Below are 23,608 nucleotides of genomic sequence, written 5' to 3' on the forward strand. Positions count from 1 at the left end.
CTTTGTTCGCGCTGCGGCGGGAGGTGGCTGCCGGGTGGGAGGTGCGTGCGCGTGTGCCGCGCCGTAGGGAGCGGCGGGTCGCGCAGCCGGCTGTCAGCTAGCTCCGCGCCGCCGCCCGATGGCGCGAGGAGGCGCGCGGGCCCAGCCCCGGGGGTCCGGCCGCGGGTGAGCCCCTCGGCCTGCCGCCCGCGAGCATGTCACCTCCAGCCGCCGCCGCCGCAGCCTCCGCCAGCCGCGCCCGCGCCCCCGCCTCCCGCAGCCGCAGCCGCTGCCTCGGGCATTGGCCCCCAGACCCCCGCCTCTGATCCACGCCCAGACCCTAGCGCCAGAGGGCCATGGCCGGCCAGGGGGACTGCTGCGTCAAGGTGGCCGTCAGGTAGGGACCCGGGGCGGGGAAGGGGGCGCGCGGAGAAGGCTCGGGCTTTGTCTCGCGTGGGCTTTGGGCGGGGGGCGCGAGCACCGCTTGGGCTGGAGCCTGCACTCCCGGAGGAGGGGCCGGCGTGGGACGGGATGGAGGGCGCCGCGCGCTGGCCAGTCTGCCGCAGGGGGAGCGGCGACCCCGCGGACTACTGGAAGGTGGCTTTGTTTGGGTGGTAATTTTGGGCCCCTCTTGGGAGCCCTTAATGATCAGAAAATCGAATAAACAAGGAAATCCGGTATTTCACACCCAGCTCTGGCCCAGGCCGGAGCGTCTGTGCGTTTCCTCTTCGCCTCCCCACGAGGCTGCTGTCTCATACGGGGATACCAGAGAGGGAAATTTCCCCTCATCCATGGGAGTCAGCTAGTTATGTGCTCTTGGTCCAGCTAGCAAAGGCAGCACACCCACCCTGGGAGCCAGATCTGCAGACAAAGATCGGGTGCGGGGACCAACGGAAAAGCTGGGATGATGCCTTGGCCTTCTGTGGGAAGTCAGTGGCTTTGGGGGAGAATCCTACCAGTCCTGTCCCAAGAGGAGATGGGCCTAGGAAGGGAGGAAGAGGTGTATCTGAGGTGCTTCTCTCTGAGAGGGCAGGAGGGTGTGATGCAGATGCCCCATCCTCAGGCACTCAGATAAAATTGAGCAGGGGAGGGTTGCCTAGACTTATCTGGGGTTACATTCTCAACAGCTCCGGGACTTGAGCCGGCAGAAATGAGACAGGGAGAGGACATGGCTGGGTGGGTTCTATTGGGAGGGGTACACAAAGGTGCAGGAGCAGGAAATGCTGTGAAATTGAGCCATCTGTGTTCTTTGTGCTGGGTGGAGACGCTTCACACCTCACCACTTCTCCCAGTTTTTGCTTTGGGTTTTTCTCTTTGAGAGGGGTGTCTTGGCAGCAGAGTGCCAATCTGGAGCTGCTCACCAAGGTAGGGATGTGGCAAGAACATCTATCTCTGCCCCAGCCCTGTATGATGGAGGGGGCGGGGGATTGTCCAGGTCTAGGGTAGGTCTCTCAGTTCTCTAGATCCCTTGGGTCATATGTGACCCAGATTCCAGGGGTCCTAGGAGGTTGCTCCTAGACAGAGTCAGAGATGGCAATGAAAAAGCTTTCTTCTTCCTGCCCCAGGGCAGATGCCCCTTGCCACGGCCACCTGGCCAGGCCTCTGCAGCCCAAAGAGGAGCTGACACTGATCAGTGCTTGGGTGGAGGGAAGGAGACTGAGGCACCCCCACCCATGCACCCTAGGCAGCACTCAAGAATCACTTGAGCACAGCTTTCCTGGCCCTGAGCAGCCAGAGACAAAGAGGAGCCCTGCAGGTGCCTGGTGGGCTGACTGGGGCGGGGCCAGGCTGCTGCTGGGGCTGACATTGCAGCAGGATCTTGTGGAGGTCGAGGGAGGGGTGCATGGCTGGGGGGTGGGAGTGAGAAATGTAAATATGGCATCTGCAGCAGATTGGGAGAGTCCGAGAACACCATAAAAGGGAAATGAAGCTCTGGCCCCCACCCATTGTGAATGAGGGCTGGGAAGGAAGGGGCTTGGGGGTGCCCTTTCCACAGGGGGTTTCCTTTAGATTCCATCTTGCTGGAGAGAGCTAAACAAAGGCCCCCTACCTCTGTTCAGGTCTCCAGGCTGGACTGGGGCTGAAAAGATGTGGGTCTCCCACCCGGGGAGCCTCATGGGATTGGCACAGTGAGGAGAAGCTGATGTTCTCTTCCCACTGCCACCTCTAGAAGCTTCCCGGGACCCTTTCTGCAGAGAAGGGATCATGCCTGCCCTCTGCACCCAGTTCAGGACCATGTGTGTCATCTCTGGTTCCCAGTCAGATTGCCCTAAGTGGGGTCTGGGTGCCCCCACGCCTTGCCTTTCAGTTGCTGATCTGGATTGGGGGTGGGGCATTTGAGCATCAGAAGTCAGGCTTTCAGGGTCTCCGGGAAGGTAAGGGCCCTGCCCACTCCTCCCCTCCCACCCCAGCATGAGCGCCCAGCCCCGGCACACGCCAGACCTCAATGGGCAGCCGGCCGTGGAAGGCAGACAATGCCTGGACAGAACCCAGTTTCTAATCAGAGAGCTTAGGACTGAGCTGGGGCTGGGCTGGGCTGGGAAGGAGAGCAGATGGTGCCAGTGATGGGCTGTAGGGGGAGTTTTCCTTGTTTTTAGATCCTCTTCTACCCATCCTCCCCCGCAGCACCCCCAGAAATCACTTCTCTCACCTGAAAGACTGGGTGGTGGGCTGCACTACAGTAGACCATTTATGGGAAGGGCAAGTCTTGCCCAGGGCCTAGTCCAGCCCCAGGGCTCACTACCTCCTGCCAGGTTCAGCTGTCTTTCTGACTTTCTGGAAGTCCTTTCTTGTGTCCAACTGAAGTGCTTTCTGAATTTCCATGAGAATAACATAGCGAGCCTGGAGTCCAGCTCTTCAGACAGGGAAGGCCAGGAATGAGACAGGTGTGGTCTGATTGTGTGTGTGTGTGTGTGTGTGTGTGTGTGTAGAGGAGAGAGGCCCCAGGGCTATTAGACTAGGTGAGAAGTGCCAGGCCTAAGGCTCTTGGCCCTGCAATCTGTTTGGGATGAAGAGATCGAAGCTGGCTGGCTGTGAAACGCTTCAGTGAAGGCCTGGGCTCCTGGAGAGCCGGAGGAGGAAACTTTCAGGACCTGGGGCTCAGGGTAAGGGAAGAAAGTTCAGGGGTGAGCAGACCCCAAAAGCCCCACCTTGTGGCCTCCCCAGCTAGATGGAATCTGGCCCATCTGTCCCTGAACCCAGGCTAGTCGGCTTTGCACCAAGGGATTCCCAGGCTGGCCTCTCCAGCCTGCCCTGTGATCCCTTTATCCATTAATCCCCTTGTACTGTAAAGATTCTCAGCTTCCTGGGCTGGACTAGAACTGGCAGTCACCTGGGGGAGGAGGTGTGTAGCAAGGCTAGAGAGAGGTGGGGCGGAGCTGTGACCTGCCCCAGGCTGCAGAGATATAGGCCTGACAAATGGGGGGAGAAAGGGGTAGCTGTTAAGAAATGCAAGTTGGCAAAGTTGAAATTGGGGAAGGAAGCTAAGTCACATGGCAAATTTGTTTAAGACCCTTTCAAGTCCCCAGCTCTGAGCCCCCACCATGAGGGGAGACCTCAGTGTTGCCTAGCCCCCTCCCCTCTTATCTCTGCCTGGCTTCCCTAAGCTTCCTTCCTTTAGTCTGCTTGGCGGTGCTTGGCCAGCCCAGCATCCATCTGTTGATACTACAGGGTTAAGTAGGGGATAGGTAGGGGTTTGGGGGGGATCCAAGGGACCCAAGGGACAATGTTAGATTGCACCCCAGCCCTCTCCCATTTGGGTTCTCTAGCTGCAGTTATTTCCCTAGTTCTAGGCTACTCTGAAATCTTGGTCAATGACTGTCTGAATTTTGAACCAAGAGCAGTGGTGGCTTGGGAGAGAAAGACTGAAGAAGACAGAAGAAACTGTGGGGGAATGGGTATTTGGGGTGCCTTCCGAGTCCCAAAGCCAGTCAATGCCAGTCAATGCCACCTGTGTCCAGTTTACAGATCTCAGAAACTGAGGCCCATACAGGGCCTCATGTGGGCTGTGTGGAGACCTGAGAATCTTGGTGGTGGCCTCCTGCTGCAGAAATAGGGTTTATGTCATCATAAGGAAGTGGAGTGTAGTAACCACAGGCCCCGGAAACCTCCCCCTGCACCACCCAGCCTGCCTGCCTGATTGGATCTCAGCTTTTGAAAACCTCCAAGTGGAGGTGAGGCGGGGCCCAGGCCTGGGCCAGGGAGGTGGCAGAGGTGATATGTGCCTGGCATGCTTATTTTTGCAACCCTGGGGGCAAAGGGCAGGGCAGGAACTGATGCAGTTCATCCACTGGCTTCGTCATGGGGCACCTTCCCTGTTTGTCTTTTGTGGGCCTCAGTTTTACCCACTGGAAAATGGGAACTGCTATGTTCTGGTTTGTTCATTTGTGAAGAGCAGTGGCTTGGAGGAAGACGGACATAAAATCTTTGGAGGGAACAAAATGCAGAGTAGATTCCTGAGGAATTGAATATAAATAAAATGTTTTTTTAAAAAAATAGGTCCTAGGCCAGGCGCAGTGGCTCATGACTGTGATCCCAGCACTTTGGGAGGCTGAGGCAGGTGGATCACAAGGTCAGGAGTTCAAGACCAGCCTGACCAATATGGTGAAACTCCATCTCTACTAAAAATACAAAAATTAGACGGACATGGTGGCGCATGCCTGTAGTCCCAGCTACTCAGGAGGCTGAGACAGGAGAATCACTTGAACCTGGGAGGCGGAGGTTGCAGTGAGCTGAGATCGCGCCACTGCACTCCAGCCTGGGTGACTAAGCAAGAATCTTTCTCAAAAATAAAATAAAATAAAATAGGCCCTAATGTAAGTGTACCTAAGAGATGTCTCTGTAATTTAAGCTTTAGTGAACTATTTAGTAAATTGAATTCACCTCCAGTCCTTTGATTAATATATTAATTTAGAGCAGAATGCATGGTGTGGTGGAGAGGAGTATGAACCAGGAGGTGGCTAAGCACTATAATGTATTGAACACTTACTCTGTGCCTACAGCATCCCATTCAGCTGCCTAGGTGATTGATGTTATTCCCATCATATAGATGCGCAAACACAGGTGGTAAATGGAGGAGGCTGGATTTGAACCCAGGGTATTCTCAGTTGTGAACACATGCTCTTCATGCAACTCTAAGCTGCCTCCTAATTGAGGTGCTAATTAGCTGTGTTCTTGAAGTCTCTATGCCTCAGTTTCTTCAAATGCTTTACTACACACAGTGGCCGTGAACATGAATGTGGGAAAGTGAAAATGGAAAGGCACATGGTGCTGTGCAGATGTGTGGCAGGGCTGAGGCTGTCCAGATTCTCCTGTATGGGATTGCTTAGCAGCATGGGGCTGCCTGGCACCACCATGGTCCTAGCTCCTAAATCCGTGCTGTCATCGTTTGTGTTTGGGGAGCTTCTCCCGCCACATGCTCCCTTTCTTAGATCACTGCAGCCATCCCTGGCATGTGTCTTCCTGCCTGAATTCCACCTTGGCACTCTCTCAGGAAGGATATTCTGGGGGCAGCCAAGTCTTTTGCTGGCCCCCCACCTCACACACACCAAAGGGCGGAACCCCATGTGTGCTAGGTCTCCTAGCCTTTCATTTTACCCTCTAGAAAGTATTGAGAACATTGAGGAGGAAAGCAATGTCTTCTGTGCCCCTCCCTCTTAGAACAGCCAGAGGGGCACTGAGAGGGCGCTGGGCTGGGTGGGGGTCAGAGGTTGCTTCCCTGCCATGAGGGAAGCTGGACTGGAACGGCTCTTCCTTGGCCCCAGAGATCCACCCACCTCAATCCCTATGTGAAGCTCCAGGGCAGGCGGCAGCAGTGTTGGCTGCAGTACCCTGTTTCTGGAGGACTTTCTCTTTCACCTCCAGCTGCTCTGGGGTGTGGAAAGGAGGTCATGCTGCCATCCCATCCCCAAATGCCTGAGTGTCTATCCCTCTGCTTTCCTGAGGTGAAGCCCCCTGTCCTTTATGAAGGCTGGGCTGGTCCCACCTGAGGCTGACTTAAGGTGCACCCTGGAGAGCTGTCCTGCATGCAGTGTGGGCAGGGGGCCAGGGCCGGTGTGGTGGGGAGAGGCTTGCTGCCCTCCACAGCCAGCCTTCTGTTGCTCTGCATTCCTCAGCAGGGGAGCATCCCCAGGGCCCAGTCCCCACTGGCCATTCCCCACCAGATGCAGATGCCAATACCGTCACAGCTCTGGGCTCTGGGCGAAGCCTGACTCTGCAGCGTCTCCTGTCTCTGGGGAGGTCATGGGAAACCCCTGCCAGATGCCCCGAGATGGGGGTGGGACAGGGAGAGTGGCGCTGCAGCACAGCTGAGCAGTACTTCCCTGGGCTGGGTTTACCCTCTTCCCAGGCCCCAGAGATGGAGGAGTCCGACCCTGGCCCAGGAAGTTCCTGGCTCCTGCTCACAGCCAGGCTTGTGTGGCCAATGGCAGGCTGGGGATATATCCAACTCAGGACAGGGACTGGCCCCTTCTCTCAGCTCCTCCTGCACATCCCTGCTCCCTGGCATTTCACCCTACTCTCCTTGCTGGCCCGATTCCTCTGCACGGCTGAGATCCTGATGCCCTGGAGGGCCATAGACAACAGGACTCTCAAGGTGCCTCATGGCAGGCACCCCCTCCCCTGTTAGCCTGCCTGATCCTTAGCGTTACTCAGAAGCCAGTGGCCAAGACCCTAGGAAGAACTGCAAGAGTAAGGTCAAGGACACTCGAGGGGGTGGGGTCAGAGTCCTGAACCCCAAGCATCCCAAGCTGACACCCCAAGGCCTCCTGTAGGTTTTCCTGGAGTATCACACCCAGGACAGGAAAGTGATTAGGGGCAAAAATCAGGCAGAGAGAGTTGACAGACTGCTTGCAGCATGCCGGCCAAGGCCTCCTAAACCCATGCTCTTTGGCTCCATAATACAAAGCCTTCTTGTTTGGGGGTTCAGAGTCCTGAGGGCAGTCTCAGGAGGGCTGGCCTGGGGAAGGGTCTGAGAGGCCAGGAGAGGGACAAATGGGAGGGCAACAAGACCCTCTGGCTGTCACAGAGCTCTGATGGCACTGCCCCCAATAATACTGGGCTCTCCCCACACCTTACCCCTGCAGCTAAAAGGGCAAGCACCCCAAATTGGATCTTGCCACCCTGTTTTATAGAAGACTGGTCTCTATGGGAAGATGCTTTGTCTGGGCTGTCAGCTAAAAGCCCCCGGGTGTCTGGGAGCCAGACTCCCCTGAGAGCAGGGATTTTGCTTCCAGCCGCCTTCCCCAGAGCTGGCAGGCTGCCATGGGGAGGAGGAGAGGAGGCTCATTAAAGTGGGGGTGTAGACGTCCTCTTTCTGCCACAGAGGAAAGCCGCCTTCCTCTGACAGGGAATCAGCCTCCTGGGTTCCCGACTCCATACTTCTCCCTGCTCCAGGCTTCAGCTTTCTTAAGCATGAGACAGGGAAAATGTTTTCCCAGCAGACAGCTTGTGGCACTGCTGGCAGCTGTCGGTAGGATCAGTCCGGGAGATTCTCTGAAGGGATCGGTTTTCTCCAAGCCAACCTATTTCCCACCCTGGTGCAGAGCTGCTTGGTGAATGCTTCAGGATTGGGCACAGGCAGGTTTGGTTTGAATTTCATCTCCACCATTACAAATTGTGTGACTTTGAGCTTGTTAAATTTCACCTGCTGAGCCTTAGTAACATGGGGCACATATCCCCGGCTTCACAGGGTTGTCTTAACACATTTCATGTGTTCGTGTACATAAAGGAGCTTGGCACATAGGCTCTTAAAAAGTACTAGGTAGTATGTGTCCTCATCAGACAAGTCCTAGGTGGTGAAGAACACATAGAACAAGGCAAGAGGGATATCAATGACGAATGATTTCTGAGGAAGAAGTCTGCACAGACCCCTCCAGCCTCTCCTCTCCCAGGCTTAATCATCTTTGCAGGCAGGAAGTTCTTTTTGCTAGCTTATCTAAATCCCTCCTGCTACAGCTGAGTTCCCTTTTGATCTTGCCCTCTCACTGATGAGGAAGAGCTGGTGCCTGGTAAGTCACCACATGTCTAAGTGACCCCTGTGTGCCAGGCAGACTAGCCATCACCGGGCTTATCTCTGTGTCCCCTCCATACACTCACTCATCCGCCACAGAGGATACAGCAGCTTGGCTCTGCTCTGCCCCGCTGCCCAGGCTGAGCCAGGCATGCCAATTGGAGGCTGGGCACAAGCAGAGATCATGGAATCAGGGCAGACATTGCTTTTCCCCTTAGGCTTGCTGACTTTGCAGTCCCTCCCTAGGCTGTCTCACCAGCTTCTAAGAGCTCCTTTTCAAGATTCCAGAAAGGCATCAGGGGTCTTATAGCAGAAAAGAGCAGATATGCTTTTAGCCCCCCTGGGGCTTTTTCTGAAGGGACTAACATTTTGGCCATCTGAAAGGTGATTCTAGTCCAGCTGTCTGGTTCTTCTCAAAGCCTTTGAGGTAGGGAAGAGGGTGTCTGCCAGCCTAAAATCCCTAAAGTGCAAATTACACACAAGTGGGCAGCTGCGAGCATGCCAGTTCTCCCCAGATTTCCCCTGGATTGAATCTTCAGGGCTGATGGCTAATAAAGGTGAAAACCTTTTTGCATATTAGCTATGTGGCCTTGAGCCGAGTTATCGGTTTCTCTCTGAGCTCTCATTTGTAAATTAAGGGCAAAAACACCCACCTTAGAACTAAATGATATAATGTAATGACCTAACATGTGCAAAGCACCCTAGATAGTGTCTGTGAGAGGCAGTCTTGGCTCTATAAATGTGTTGGTGGTGACTAATTGAGGAAGTTTAGTAAGCCAAGTGTGATGGTGTTACCATTACTAGCAAGGAAAAGGCATCAGGAATCACAGATCATGCACCATACTTGTAAGAAATTCTTGGATTCTGGTTAGCTGTTTTAATACCATAGCCTGTGACCTCTCGTCAGTGAGAAGACAGACCCTTCAAGTGGAAAGAGCCTGGGACTGCACCAATGGGGACCTCAGTGTAAAGATTTGGAGGCAGCTTAGTTAGGAACCAAGGGAGGGACCCTAGCCAGCTGATTGGGTGGGACTGACTTCACCTAAAGCTGAGCCAACGCCTAGGAGTCCAAGGTCACTGGGCAGAGCTCCTGGGAGGGCTGATTGGTGGGCTTTGTGTGATGTCATTAAGGACCAGGTTAGGGATGAGGCCCGGCTAGGGCCATCCTCCCCCTCCTAAGCCCGCGGGATAGGGTGCGGGCTCCCAGCACGTGCCCAGATGTGCCCAGTCGGTACCCTTTGCAGTTTTCTCTCCTTGGCAGTCTCTCAGCATACCCCTGGGCTGCCTCCTCCCTGTCTCCTCTGTCCTCCCCTTCCGCCCCGTCCTCCTGGCTCCCCTAAGAGCCGAGGATCCGCTGAGCTCAGCTCTTCCTGCAGCTCTGTGCTCCAGGCTCGCAGCCTTTGTCCCGCTGCCACCGCAGGCACCCAGCGGGTCAGGGGCAGGGGGTGGGGTCAGCCTGGGAGGATGGGGGCTCCCCAGCTGCCCGCATGTCCCTGGCCTCCGCGTGCGCGTTTCTCCGGGGGTGGAGGACGGCTTCCCACATCACACCCGCTCCTGCTCAATTGTGAACAGAGGAAGCTCAGCAACTTCGCTGCCTGTGCCAGATCCTGACTCTGAAAAGCTCCGGGCCCTTTCTCCTCACTCTCGCGCCCGCTCTACCCGCTGCTCAGCCTCCGGGTTGCCAAGTGGCAAATAGGCCCGGCTCTGTTCTGGGAGATTCCGGGGGCCTTTCTGAGTGGGGCTGTCCAGCCGGCCCTCCCTCCTGGCAGAACCTTGAGAAGGGATGGACGGAAGATTGGAGGGGTGGGGCCTGGAGTGAGATGACCTCCAGGTACCCTGGACAGAAATGACACTAGATGTTTGGGCCGCAAAACTTTACTGACAGAAACAGGCAGCTGGCCCGTGGGCCACAATTTGCTAATTTGACTTTTAAAATATTGCACTAAGTTGTAATTTATCTTGATTACTGAGGTTTTTCCTTGCCTCCTTAAATTTTGTACTGAGGGTGAATGCCTCACCCTAGTCCTGGCTCTGGTCCACAGCCTCTAGGACCTGTATTTTAGTTGGAAGACCCTAGAGGCCACATGCAGTGGCTCGTGCCTGTAATCCCAGCACTTTGTGAGGCCAAGGCAGGAGGATCACTTAAGCCCAGGAGTTTGAGACAAGCCTGGGCAACATAGTGAGACCCTGTCTCTGCAAAAACGTTTTAAAAAGGAAGACCTTAGAGATCCTTGACCCCCCTCCCATGCCCCCAGGGAGGAAAAGGACTGTTAGATGGTGCCCATCCTCGCCACACTGCTTCTTCCTTCTGCTTATCTGGGGCCAAGTAGGCCACTGTCACTTTCAGGGCAGCCCACAGAAGTGACCTCACCAAGGGTGGGGCCGGGAGAAGAGGCTGCTGGAGGGATGGGCAATGGAGTTCTTAGAAAGTTGAAAGCAGGAACAGACCTTCTAGGTAACCTAGAAGGAAGCAGTGGCTCGTAAACCATAAGAGAGCCAGGGCAGAGGCTTGGCAAGGACCCTGGTCTCATGTCTCCCAGCCCTCTTGTCTCCTACCTGTGGGGCGTCAGTTTGAATTTGCCACTAGGCAGGGTGTGGTAAAGAGTGAGCCCAGGATGACTGAGACAGTGTCTGCCACCGCCAAACTGTGAGCCCTCAAAGGCAGGGCAAGCCTGATGCCCAGCCCTGAGCATATGTGAACAGACATGCAGGACTCCTTCTAGAGAGCCCCCATGGCTCTGATGGAGGTGGTGTGGGATGAATTTTATTTAGTGATTTTAGGATTAAGAGTTTTCAGCTGGGCATGGTAGCTCACACCTATAATCCCATTTTGGGAGGCCGAGGTGGGAGAATCGCTTGAGCTCAGGAGTTCGAGACAGGCCTGGGCAACATGGCAAAACGTTGTCTCTACAAAAAATATAAAAATTAGATGGGCATGGTGGTGCGTGCCTGTTGTCCCAGCTACTTGGGAGGCTGAGGTGGGAGGATCACCTGAGTCCAGGAGGCTGAGGCTGCATTGAGCCATGATTGCGCCACTGGATTCCACCCTGGGGCAGCAAGGTGAGACTTTGTCTCAAAAACATACATACATACATACATACATACATACATAGAGTTTTCTGACAGAAAGCAGCTTGAGGAATGGAAGGGCATTCAGTCAGCCAGATCAGGAGTTGATGCCCGACTTCACTGTATTTACTGTGTGTGTGGCTTAACCACTTCAAGCCTCAACCTTCCTTGCTGAAGAATGGGGATTTAAATCCCTAGGTCATAGCATCACTTAAGCAAGGTAACCTGTGGAGGTGCCTGAGCCAGCGCTAGCACATGGAGAGCATCCCTGACATCTTAGCTTTCCTTTGCTTCCATTTCCATTTATTCATTCAGTCAGTCCAGCAGTCTCTCCCTCTTCCAGGTAAGTTGCTTGGGGAATTGGTGACTCAACCAGGGTCCATGCCCCCCTGTCTCCCAGCCAGTATCAGTTTCTCTGGGTGACACTGCTCAGGCATGCTCACCTGCACCCTGGCAAAGCAGTCTGGTGCTAAGAGTGGACCAGCATTGGGCTGGACGTCTCTTTCTGAACACAAAGACCCTCATCTCAGGATGTGTTGGGCCAAAAAAGGGCCCCAGGTTGAACGCCCAACTGACCACGCAACTCCTGGACCCTAAAACCCTGGGGTCTCCTCCTCTATATCCTCTCCCCCAGACTGTTCTGCCCACTATCTTGATCCTGGAAGGCAGGCTCCCCAGGTGGTCCGGGGGCTGATTGCTGAAGCAGAAGCTGCCCCTCTCATTGAAGGGCTCTGACAAGCAGGGCTGTTGCTCCCCCTCCCCTGCTCCACTGTCTCCAGGGATGATGATTCGATTTTCTCCAATCACCAGCATTGCCATCTGCCTACAGTAATTAAATGGTATTTGAACTGAATCCAGAAATCCCACTTCAGGCAGCCACGTGGTAGGGAAGCTGTCTTCAGGAACTGGTGCTAGCCAGCAGAGCTGGAGGGTCCTCAGAGGCTGCCCAGGCCAGGCACTTGGTTTACCTAGGAATACCTGGATGCTCTGAGAGGAAGTGCTTAGCCTTGGGTCCCAAGAGCCCAGGGGCAGAGCCAGGTCTAAGAGACAGTTTCCTGTTTAGTACCTGTGTGCAATGCCACGCTCCTCCTTCTAAGGTTGCTCCTGCTGTCTCTCCCTGCATATATGAGATGTTCTTTCCCCCTGGCACTCTGAACCCTGGTCTTTAGAGACGGTGTAGCATAAGACCATTGAAAGGGTAGTGCATGCAGACTGCATAGGTTCAAGCCCTGGCTCTGCTCCTGACTGTCTGTGACCTGTGACTCTGGCTGTGTGCCATCTCAGCTTCTTCATCCATACACGAGGGTCATAATCGTCACCTCCCAGTGTTGTGAGGACCAAGAGTTAATCCATGGTAGTGTTTAGATGCTGCCTGGCATAGAGTGAGTGCTCAGTGCATGTCCGCTGCCCTTATTAGCAGTAGAGGTAGAAGTAGAGGTAGGAGCCTTGCTGACCCTGAGCTCTTACTGGAGACTCAAGTTTCTGGTCTGGAGGTCCGGAAGGATGAGCAAGAATCAGCCATTCTCTTCCCAGGCAGAAGCCAATTCAGTTGGGAGACGAAGAAGCTGGGCTGCCATTCCAATTTGGGCGAGACAGCTGGATAAATGTGGTGACCTCCTTTGGGCTTCCATCCCTTTTAGGGGAGAACCACTGACCTATAAGAACCTGTTCACACCCCGGAATCACTTCTGAAGAAGGCCCAGACTCCCATCTGTGGGTAGGAACTGAGCCTGGTGTTGCTTACCCCCAACCCCTCCCCGCTGGGCTTTCCCCACCTCCCCAGTCCCCTTTAACTCCCCTTTAACTCCCTTGCCGTGGAAGTGCTGGAAACAGGCTCAGGTGAGCACCTTTCCCAGCCTACAGCTCTGAGTGGGCCTTGGGGGCTGGGGCAGCTGGAGACAGAGACAGGATGGCGACTTGGAGGCCCTAGACTCTGTGACCAGGCGCCTCTGGGCCCAGGATGGGTGCTGGCCTGGCCCCTGGCATTGTTTCTTCTCTTGGTGAGTGTTGGCTTAGGGAGAGGAGGCCTGACAAGCAGCTCATTGTAAGTGCCTGCTGATGGGCTGGCTTGTGTGAGCCCATGGGCATGAGAGCCTAACCCCCAGCCCCTTTTACTTTAGGGAGTTGGGGTGGGGGTGGTGCTTTCCGCCAATCCCTGTACACGCATGCTTGCTGACTCCTGCTTGGTTGCCATGGGAACCATGTCGTGGTGATGGCTGCTTGGGAGAGAAAGGAAGGGGTGGCTGGATGGAGATAGTTGTGTCCATGGCTGGCTTCTCAGTCCTGATGCTGCTTTTCTTCCTCTTTACAGGGAAGCCTGCCAGAATCTGGGTTGGGAGCGCACCCCAGGCTGGCCTGGCGTCCTTTCTAGAGGTCCCTGCCCTTCACAAGGGAACTTGGGACTTGACCTGGTCAGGCCCAGCTATGCAGGTCTGCCCTCCCCCGCCCAACTCCTGGAAAGGAAGCAGAGCTCCAGCCTGAGAATGTCTACCAGGCTCTGGCATCTGGGAAGGGGGCTCCTGGTCTGGTGTCAGGGAGGGGAGCTCCCGGCCTCCTGCTTGCAGCCCCCATGGGCATTGGCAGAGGCTCTGGCCTCCTCTAGAACTTAGTCCTGGCTCTGGGAATGTGGCCCAGAGCTGTGGGAGCATCCAGTTCCTTCTCTTCCCCGCCCTGGCCCTGTGCTTTGCCTCCCCAGCAGTGGACAAGCCGCCTTCTCTCCCCTGACGAGATGCTGATTTCTAGGGCTTCTGGTCCAATCAGGAGTATGTGCTTTTATGTCAGACAGACCTGGATATGGCGCCATCACTTTCCATTATACACCCTTGGGCAGGGTCATTTAAACTCTCTCAGCTTCAGTTTTCTCATCTGTAAAATTAGGCAAATAATAGGTACCTCACAAGTTTAGAGTGAAGAATGCATGAATTAATTTAAGGAAAGTACTCTGAACACAGATCTGATATATACTGAATGCTCAATAAATGTTAACAACTGCTGTTTTGATGATGTTGATATTGTTATTACTATTGTATTACAAAAGTTGCCCATGTCCTCTGGGGGCACCTAAGCTTCCTTCCTTTTCCTCTGGCTCATGGGGGAAGTGGCAGCTTGGCAAGCAGTGTGAGGGAGGGGCCTGTGGCAGCCCCCTTCCAGCTGGGCCTGACCCAGGGCTCTCTCCATCATGGGCAGGATCCGGCCCCAGCTGTCGAAGGAGAAGATTGAGGGCTGTCACATCTGTACCTCTGTTACCCCGGGAGAGCCCCAGGTCCTGCTGGGGAAGGACAAGGCCTTCACCTATGACTTTGTCTTCGACCTGGACACCTGGCAAGAACAGATCTATTCCACCTGTGTGAGCAAGCTCATCGAGGGCTGCTTCGAGGGCTATAATGCCACGGTGCTGGCCTATGGGCAGGTAAGCCATCTTCACGCCCACCTATGGCGGGCTCCAGCCTTGGTCTCCCTGCATCCAATGGAGAGAAAGCTCCACCTTCAGAGCAGCTGAAACACAGCCTCAGGGTTTTGTCTATTGTCTAAGGAGGCCGTTGCACCGCTGGTTAGCAGAGGGAGGGCTGTCAGTCAGTGATTTCCCCAGAGTGTGGCTTCAGGACCAAGAAAGCAGCAGGGGAACCGGGCTGGGAGGTAGATGAGCTAAGGGGATTTGGCCCAGGTACAGGGCTTGCTGGTGCCCCCAAAGGGTGCAGGGTTACACCCTCCTATCTTTGCCAATGCAGACGGGGGCCGGGAAGACGTACACCATGGGCACTGGCTTTGACATGGCAACGTCGGAGGAGGAGCAGGGCATCATCCCGAGGGCCATCGCACACCTCTTTGGGGGCATTGCCGAGCGCAAGCGCCGGGCACGGGAGCAGGGCGTGGCTGGACCTGAGTTCAAAGTCAGCGCCCAGTTTCTGGAGGTACTGTGGCCCCATGGGGTGGGCAGGTGGGAGGCTTGGTGGACAACAGGACCATGGAAGCCGGGCCTTCCTCCAGTGCAGTGGAATGAGCCCTGGGAACCATGGGGGCATCTCCAGGTGATGAGTTCCCTGCTATTGAAAGAATCCAAGCAAGGGCTGGAGGACTACTTGGTGGGACACTCAAAAGGGGTTCCTGCATCAGATGGAGCTTGAGTTGATGACTGTATGATCCCTTCACACCCTGACGTGTTCTAGCTCTGACACTGATTAGCCTTGTGACCTTGGGCTAGTCATTTACCACACTGAGCCTCATCTGCAAAATGGGGTGGTACCTGTTTCCTTAGGGTTTTGTGAGAACCCTGGCTCTCTCCCTTCCTTCTGGCCTTCTCTGGGTTCCCCCTCAGCCTCAGGGCATCCTATCCTGCCCCTTTCTGGCTCAGATGCTTCCTGGCCCCCTGAGTCTTCTCTGACCCCAGGGCAGAAAGGTCCTCTAGGAAAGGTCTTTCTGTGCACCTGGCCCTTCCTGTCTCTGGGAGAATATCAGGCCCAGACTGTGGCAGCCAGGGAGGGGCTTTTAGTGGGGAGCAGGGGGTCTCTGTGCTCTTGACCATTGGGCCTATGCTGAGCTCCCACTCAGTAAGGGCACTTATCCCATAAACCCTGCTGCTCTGATTGTGTCCAGGTTGCCTTCTGAGGGAAGCATGTGGCTTTGGCCCTCTCCAGGCCTTCCCCAACCCCAGCCCCTGCCTACCACAACACAGCTACTCCCTCCTGGGCACACAGGTGGTGGCTTGCCCTCTAGGGTATCCTGCATTTTAGAATTTGGAGGTTTTCTTTGCCCCTTTGGACTTTTGCTTCTGATAAATGGACTGCCTATGTGTGTATGACTGTGTGTTTGTATCTGTGTGTGTGTGTCATCTGTCTGTATGTCTGTGTGTGTCTCTGTGTCTTGTGTGTCTATGTGTGTGTCTATGTGTCTGTGTGCGCATCTTTGTGTGTGTGTCTGTGTGTGTGCATCTGTGTATGTGTGTGTGTGTATGTGTGTCTATGTGTCTGTGTGCGCATCTGTCTGTGTGTGTCTGTGCGTGTGTCTATGTGTCTCTATGTGTGCGCGTCTGTGTGTGTGTGTGTGTGTGCCTGTCTGTGTGTGTGTATCTCTGTGTGTGTCTCTGTGTCTACGTGTGTGTCTGTGTGTGTGTCTCTGTGTTTGTGTGTGGGTGTCTGTGTGTGTGTGTCTGTGTGTCTCTGTGTGTGTATGTCTGTGTGTGTCTGTCTCTGTGTGTGTGTGTCTATGTGTCTCTGTGTCTGTGTGTGTGTATGTTTGTGTGTCTCTGTGTCCGTGTCTGTGTATCTCTGTGTCTGTGTGTGGGTGTCTGCGTGTGTGTGTCTGTGTGTCTCTGTGTGTGTGTGTCTGTGTGTGTCTGTCTCTGTGTGTGTGTGTCTATGTGTCTCTGTGTCTGTGTGTGTGTCTGTGTGTCTCTGTGTCCGTGTCTGTGTATCTCTGTGTCTGTGTGTGGGTGTCTGCGTGTGTGTGTCTGTGTGTGTCTGTCTCTGTGTGTGTGTGTCTATGTGTCTCTGTGTCTGTGTGTGTGTCTGTGTGTCTCTGTGTCCGTGTCTGTGTATCTCTGTGTCTGTGTGTGGGTGTCTGCGTGTGTGTGTCTGTGTGTGTCTGTCTCTGTGTGTGTGTGTCTGTGTGTGTGTGTGTCTATGTGTCTCTGTGTCTGTGTGTGTGTGTCTCTGTGTCTGTGTGTGTGTGTCTGTGTGTGTCTGTCTTTGTGTGTGTGTGTGTCTATGTGTCTCTGTGTCTGTGTGTGTGTGTGTCTGTGTGTCTCTGTGTCCGTGTCTGTGTATCTCTGTGTCTGTGTGTGGGTGTCTGCGTGTGTGTGTCTGTGTGTCTCTGTGTCCGTGTCTGTGTATCTCTGTGTCTTTATGTGGGTGTCTCTGTGTGTGTGTCTGTGTTCGTGTCTGTGTCTGTGTCCTGCTGCTTGTGATCTCAATAAGCTTCTCTCTCACATCTCTTTGTTTTTGTCCCTTCCCTATCCTGTTGCCATGGAGAAGCCCGGAAGAGCAGGTTCCTAGAAAATCAGTTCCATAGGGTGAACCACAAGAGGTCAAATAATAGTGTGTGTCTACCCCAACACAGACAGACAGACAGATATTGTAGGCCCCCATCTGCACCATCCTTTCCATCTCCTCTTCCCCATTCATGTGGGGTATTTCTGTCCCTTTAGGGCTGTCAAAGCCCCAGATGTCAGAGGGCTGCAGTCTCCCCCTTAGTCCCACAGCATTTTCTTGGCTGCTGCCCTAGCTGCCCCCATCCCTTATTCCACTCCCCAGCCCTAGCTCCCTGCCTGTTGAACATCCCAGATCTTCAGCAGGTGACACTTTCCATGCCAGCAGTTCCAAACACAGGAATCTCCTTGGCTGAGACCACCTGAAATGGGGTGACTGCTCCTGGCCAGGCCCCCTCCCCACGATGGTCTCACCAGGCCCTCTCCAGGACACTAGGCCACAGTGGCGTGCTCTCCATGCCCACCCGCTGCCAAGCATAGGGCAAGGCACACAGGCGTGTTCCTCCCCTTCGAGAGCTTGTCGTCACCTCAGAGACAGTCAGGGCTAGGGCACAGCTCCCCTGGTCTCCACTGAGCTCTGTCTCTGCCCTGCCTCATCTGGAATCACGTCCCCATCTACTCTTTCCAAGTCCAGGAATACGACAGGATCTTCTCAAATTGTGGCCACATCTTCCTTATCTCCTACATCTGGGACCCGTGTCCCTTTGTCCTCTTTTGGTCCTCAGCCCATGCTGGGACCGAGCTGCTGGCTGCTGGTTCCTTGGGGAATGAGGAACAGTGTGCAGCCTCCAGCTAGTTCTGCCCAGGGCCCAGCTGCCTCCTGCCCCTGTCCTGCAGAAAGGTCATGGGATTCAAAACCCAGAGGGGACCCACAGCCTCAGTTTCCACATCTGTAAAACAGATATGGTTTATAGGCATGTGGCAGCCACCTGGGGCCCCAGTGAATGCCCTATGAATTCAGCTGTTTCCTTCCTGCACAGCTCTACAACGAGGAGATCCTTGACCTGTTTGACAGCACCCGTGACCCTGACACCCGCCACCGCAGGTCCAACATCAAGATCCACGAGGACGCAAACGGTGGCATCTACACCACTGGCGTCACTTCTCGCCTCATCCACTCCCAGGAGGAGGTGAGCCTCTGCTGGAGGTCTGGAGCAGGTCCAGGGCATCCTGAAAGGGCAGGGGCTGGCACCACAGTAGTCCCAAGCCCTCACTTCTGCTTCTGTTTCCAGCTGATCCAGTGCCTGAAGCAGGGGGCCCTGTCCCGCACCACAGCCAGCACCCAGATGAACGTGCAGAGCTCACGCTCCCACGCCATCTTCACCATCCACCTGTGCCAGATGCGCATGTGCACCCAGCCCGACCTGGTGAGGAGCCTGCAGGGGGCCCAGGAGCCAGCTTGCTGCAGGGGTATCCCGGGAAGGGCAAGATGAGGAGCCACAGATTCAGAAATAGCAAACCAGATTGAGGCTGGCCTCTGCCATTTGTTGATTTTTATATTTTTCTTGAGCCTTGTTGCCCAATTTGTAAAATGGCTTAATGATCTCTGTATCGTGGTGTTGTGAGGATTAAATGGAAATCAGGCTTGTGCAAATACTGTGCACATTGTCAGATGCTCTGCATGTGCGAAGGGCAAGGCGCTTGGCCGTCCACCGTGCCTCTCCCGGATGGCAGTACTGTGATCAGGGGAGCCAGTGAGGTGGGCGAGGGCTGGGTGAGTCAGAGCTGACTTCTGCTGCAGGTGAATGAGGCGGTGACTGGGCTTCCTGATGGTACACCTCCCTCGAGTGAGTATGAGACACTCACTGCTAAGTTTCACTTTGTGGACCTGGCCGGCTCAGAGCGGCTGAAGCGGACAGGGGCTACTGGCGAGCGGGCCAAGGAGGGCATCTCCATCAACTGTGGCCTGGTAGGCACATGGTGGGTCATCAGCCCCAGCACCCGCACAGCTCAGTCTCAGACCCCTCCAAGGCCCTGCAGTCCTACACCTGCTGAGTCCTCCTTGGACATCTTGCCAATTAGCCCTTCACTCTCAGGCCTCACCCCTGTCCCCAGCTTCCCCATTTCACCAACTTATCCATGTGCCTATAAACCCACCCAAGGAGCAAGAGGGCTGCTGGGGCCAAAGAGGCAGGTACAGATGAGTTGGGAATTTTCTTGTCCCTCCCTACCCTTCGCTCCCTGAGTGACTCCTGAGTGCCAGGGTCTGTCTCCCACAGCTGGCCTTGGGCAATGTGATCAGCGCCTTAGGCGACCAGAGCAAGAAGGTGGTGCACGTTCCCTACAGGGACTCCAAGCTCACTCGGCTCCTCCAGGATTCGCTGGGGGGCAACAGGTATCTGGTGACCAACACCCAGGGAAGGGACAGGGGAGGCAGGGAGGTTCCTGGAAAATAGTGCTGTGTGGGTGTGGCGCAAGCCTGCCCCAGGAGGAGGAGGCCTTCCCATCCTAGGCTGCAGGTTTAGGAGGCAGGAACCTTGAGGTGCTTTATGACCTTCAGGCAGCTATGGCCAGACTCAGTTTCCTTATCAGTAAAACAGAGAGAGACATTCTAAGGGAAGTCATATGACCCAGACGAGATGATAGATGGGAAATGCTAGAAAATGCAGGGCTGTGACTCATCCTCATCACCAAGCAAAGGACTCTGGCAATTAGGCATCACCACCTCCCCAGCCTTGGTAGCTGCCTTTACTATGGTTACCTGCTGTTGCAGTGAAAACTCCTGGCCAGATGGTCCAGCTCCCCACATCCCAGGTTCTGTCCTGAATGCCCACGTGCTTTGGGCATTAAGGTAGTAGGGGAATGGGATGGGAGCAGGACCTCTGCCCTGAGGCAATGCTTCTGGGGGCTGGCTGTGTCCCTCACCCTCACAACAGCCTTTCTGCACCCCCAGTCAGACCATCATGATCGCCTGTGTGAGCCCCTCAGACCGAGATTTCATGGAGACCCTCAACACACTCAAATATGCCAATCGGGCCCGCAACATCAAGAACAAGGTGGTAGTGAACCAGGACAAGACCAGCCAGCAAATCAGTGCACTGCGGGCTGAGATTGCTCGGCTGCAGATGGAGCTGATGGAGTATAAGGCGGTGAGCATGCTCCTGGGCATTGCCCAGCACTCCCCTTGGAGGTAGTGCTCCATATGCACCCTCTGCCCTGCAGCCTCACCCTAACTTCCTCAGCATCCCTCCCACCTCCCTATTACCATCATCCACTTTGGACATGACTCTTGAGCATCAGTTGTGTGCCAGGCATGCTGCTTACTATTAGGGACTCACCCATGTGAATCAAGCATAGTCTGAGCCCTCAAGATTTTAGAATACTAAGTCCAAGAAAGAAGGGCTCCCCGGCTTTTGTTGCATAGATCTTGTGCACAGGGCAGACACTCTCCAGGGTGTTTTCATGTCTGCTGAATGTGTTGTGTTGGAACAGATAAGACTGCTAGACTGGCACAGAATCGTTGATAGAGGGGCCCACAGGAGTATCCAGTGTGCTGCAGAGGGGCAGAGGAGAGAGTTGGCCTTACTTGCATGGATGGTCAGAGAGGGCCTCATGGAAAAAGGGGCCTTTTATATGGATTTTGAAGAATGAATGAGGTAACAGCAAAATGAGATGGGACAGCCATTCTAGGTAAAGAACAAGCCATGCACAAAGGAACAGAGTGGGAAAAAATGGGTCCTTTGGGGTAAATGTCTAATTCTATGTGACTAAGACAGAAGTCACCAATTGGTAGCCCATGGCCCAAATCTGGCACATAGATGAGTTTAGGTTTGGCTTGCACTTGTTTTAAAAGAATACAACTTAGTTGTCAACCTTTCTGAAAATCAGGGAGTTTCAGTTTTGCTAGAAAATTTTAAAGATCTAACAACTCATGGTACCAAGTTGGCTGGAGAGGCATAGGGGCTGCCCCTTCTAGACTGAGTCTGGGACTCTCTTAGTTCCAGTCTCTACCACTCCCTATTGCCTTACAACCAGCCTGACTCATTTATGCCAACTGCCTGGCAGAGAGGGTTTTGACCCTTGGACTAGACTTTATGGAGATATGAAAATACACAGTGGAAAGTTAGGTCAAGTAAGATTGTGAGAGGCCTTCAGTGGCTGGTTACAAAATTTGGACTTTTTATTGTCAAGGAGAACTGTGTAAGGTTTTTGATCACTGGGGGCCAGTAGCTGTGTTTTAGGAAACCTGGGGCAGGGGAGACTGGTGATGCGCCATATCCAGGGGAAGGCCAGGGCGCTGGCAGAGGGAGGGGCATCATCAGCCCCTTACCCCCCCACCGCGAGCTCTGCTGCCTGACTGCTCCCCTTTGCCCCTGCTCCCAGGGCAAGCGAGTGATAGGAGAGGATGGCGCTGAGGGCTATAGTGATCTGTTCCGAGAGAATGCCATGCTACAGAAGGAGAATGGGGCCCTGCGGCTGCGGGTGAAAGCCATGCAGGAGGCCATCGACGCCATCAACAACCGCGTCACCCAGCTCATGAGCCAGGAGGCCAACCTGTTGCTAGCCAAGGCCGGTGAGTTGGGCTGTGCCAGGCCAGGTCAGAGCACCAACGGGCTAGGACTCCCTCCCCCGACATCCACCCCAGAGTATCAGGTGGACTAAGCCAGCCAGTCAATTCATAGTTCAACTCATTTATGCATTTTTTTTCACTTGATTTTAAAACATTTTTGTATGGCACAAGTAATACATGAACACATCCTTCTTGTTCAACATGCAAACAATACATCACTATATGAAGTGAAAGATTAAAATCGCCTCTCCCTGAACCCTCCACCCCAAGCCCTCTCTACTTCTCAGAAGGAACCTCTATGAGCAGCTTGGTGTGTATTTTCCCACACCTTTCTCAGTATTTGTTTCAAGTATGAATATGTATTCATATACATTCTTAAATGTGTGTATGATATAGACTACTTTTTCTATGTATGAGATTATATATATTGCTCTAAGACTTCCCTTTTTCATTTAGCATTATGTTTTATAAATCTTTCCATATTAAACCTACTTCTGGTTCACGCCTGTAATCCCAGCACTTTGGGAGGCCACGGCAGGAGAATCACTTGAACCCAGGAGTTTGAGACCAGCCTGGGCAACATAGGGACGCCTAGTCTCTACAAAAAATACAAAAATTAGCCAGATGTGGTGGCACATGCCTGTAGTTCATGTTACTTGGGAGGCTGAGATGGAAGGATTGCCTGAGCCCGGGAGGCTGAGGCTGCAGTCAGCTGTGACTCTAGCCTGGGCGACAGAGCAAGACCTTGGCTCTAACCAAAAAATAAAAATTTTAAAAAACCTACTTCTCTTAATCTTCTGCCATGGTGTCCCATATGTGACAATGATGAATAAATTTATTATAGTAGCCTTCTAGTGATGGGCATTTAGGTTGTTTCCAGTTTCTTGCTATTGCCAACAGTGCTTGTATACCTCTGTGCAAAGTATTTTTTCTATCGATTTCTTTTTGGAAAAGGCCTATATGAGCTGCCCTATTAGAGGCACAGATATAAGAGCAGTAGTATCAGTGGTGGTGAAGACCCTTGCTGCTATTTATCTTTTTTTTTTTTTTCTGAGACGGAGTTTCGCTCTTGTTGCCCAGGCTAGAGTGCAATGGTGTGATCTTGGCTCACCGCAACCTCCACCTCCCAGGTTCAAGCGATTCTCCTGCCTCAGCGTCCCGAGTAGCTGGGATTAGAGGCATGCGCCACCACGCCCGGCTAATTTTGTATTTTTAGTAGAGACGGGGTTTCTCCAAGTTGGTCAGGCTAGTCTCGAACTCCCAGCCTCAGGTGATCCGCCCGCCTTGGCCTCCCAAAGTGCTGGGATCATAGGTCTGAGCCACCGCGCTGGCCTATTTATCTTCTTTATCGCACCCTTCTTCCCGCCGTCCCACTCCAGGCGATGGCAATGAGGCCATTGGTGCGCTGATCCAGAACTACATCCGGGAGATCGAGGAGCTACGGTGAGTGAGTGAGCTCCGGCAGGTGTGCGCGGGCTGGGGGCCTCGGCCAGGTGACGCCAAGGGCTGTGGCAGCTCACTCGGCCCCGTCCACTCGTTCTTCCTGTGCAGGACTAAGCTTCTAGAGAGTGAAGCCATGAACGAGTCCCTGCGCCGCAGCCTCTCACGGGCCTCGGCTAGGAGCCCCTACTCCCTGGGTGCTTCTCCAGCCGCCCCGGCCTTCGGGGGCAGCCCTGCCAGCTCCATGGAGGATGCCTCGGAGGTGATCCGCAGGGCCAAGCAGGACCTGGAGCGGCTAAAGAAGAAGGAGGTCAGGCAGCGGAGGAAGAGGTGAGTGGAGTGTCGTCTCCGCCCCTGAGAGCCCTCAGACCGCCCCAGTGGACCCTGCCCGTCCCCAAGGAGGACTGCTGCCCACCAGTGTTTAGGAGGGAACCTCCACGCCCCCAGCCCCAGGGGCTGCCTCGGTATTGCTTGGGAATTCATGGCGCAGATTTGCTCAGCCTTTTGGGCAACCTCCCTCCCCCACGTTCTCCCATGCCATCTGCTTTTCCCCAAGGAGAGGAAGGACTGAGCTGAGCCAAGGTCAGCTCTGGGTGGCCCTAGGGAAGAGCAGTGGGGT

The 23,608-nt window shown here is 54.4% G+C and overlaps 1 protein-coding gene across 4 annotated transcripts in view; it reads left to right on the forward strand.

The window, feature by feature from the left end:
• Window positions 1-3: 3 nt before the first annotated feature.
• Window positions 4-23,608, forward strand: part of KIF21B (kinesin family member 21B) — a 54,228-nt gene continuing 30,623 nt past the window's right edge. For all 4 annotated transcript variants that reach the window (XM_016935407.3, XM_016935410.3, XM_016935394.4 and 1 more), the window contains exons 1-11: window positions 4-376; window positions 14,243-14,465; window positions 14,785-14,967; window positions 18,020-18,169; window positions 18,272-18,406; window positions 18,781-18,948; window positions 19,259-19,374; window positions 19,933-20,128; window positions 21,363-21,552; window positions 22,929-22,992; window positions 23,101-23,319. In XM_016935407.3, coding sequence (XP_016790896.1) covers window positions 336-376; window positions 14,243-14,465; window positions 14,785-14,967; window positions 18,020-18,169; window positions 18,272-18,406; window positions 18,781-18,948; window positions 19,259-19,374; window positions 19,933-20,128; window positions 21,363-21,552; window positions 22,929-22,992; window positions 23,101-23,319 — 1,685 coding nt within the window. In that variant the 5' untranslated portion in view covers window positions 4-335. The remainder of the gene's footprint in view (window positions 377-14,242; window positions 14,466-14,784; window positions 14,968-18,019; window positions 18,170-18,271; window positions 18,407-18,780; window positions 18,949-19,258; window positions 19,375-19,932; window positions 20,129-21,362; window positions 21,553-22,928; window positions 22,993-23,100; window positions 23,320-23,608) is intronic.

This window comes from Pan troglodytes, chromosome 1 (assembly GCF_028858775.2).
Source record: "Pan troglodytes isolate AG18354 chromosome 1, NHGRI_mPanTro3-v2.0_pri, whole genome shotgun sequence".
Classification (NCBI taxonomy): domain Eukaryota; kingdom Metazoa; phylum Chordata; class Mammalia; order Primates; family Hominidae; genus Pan; species Pan troglodytes.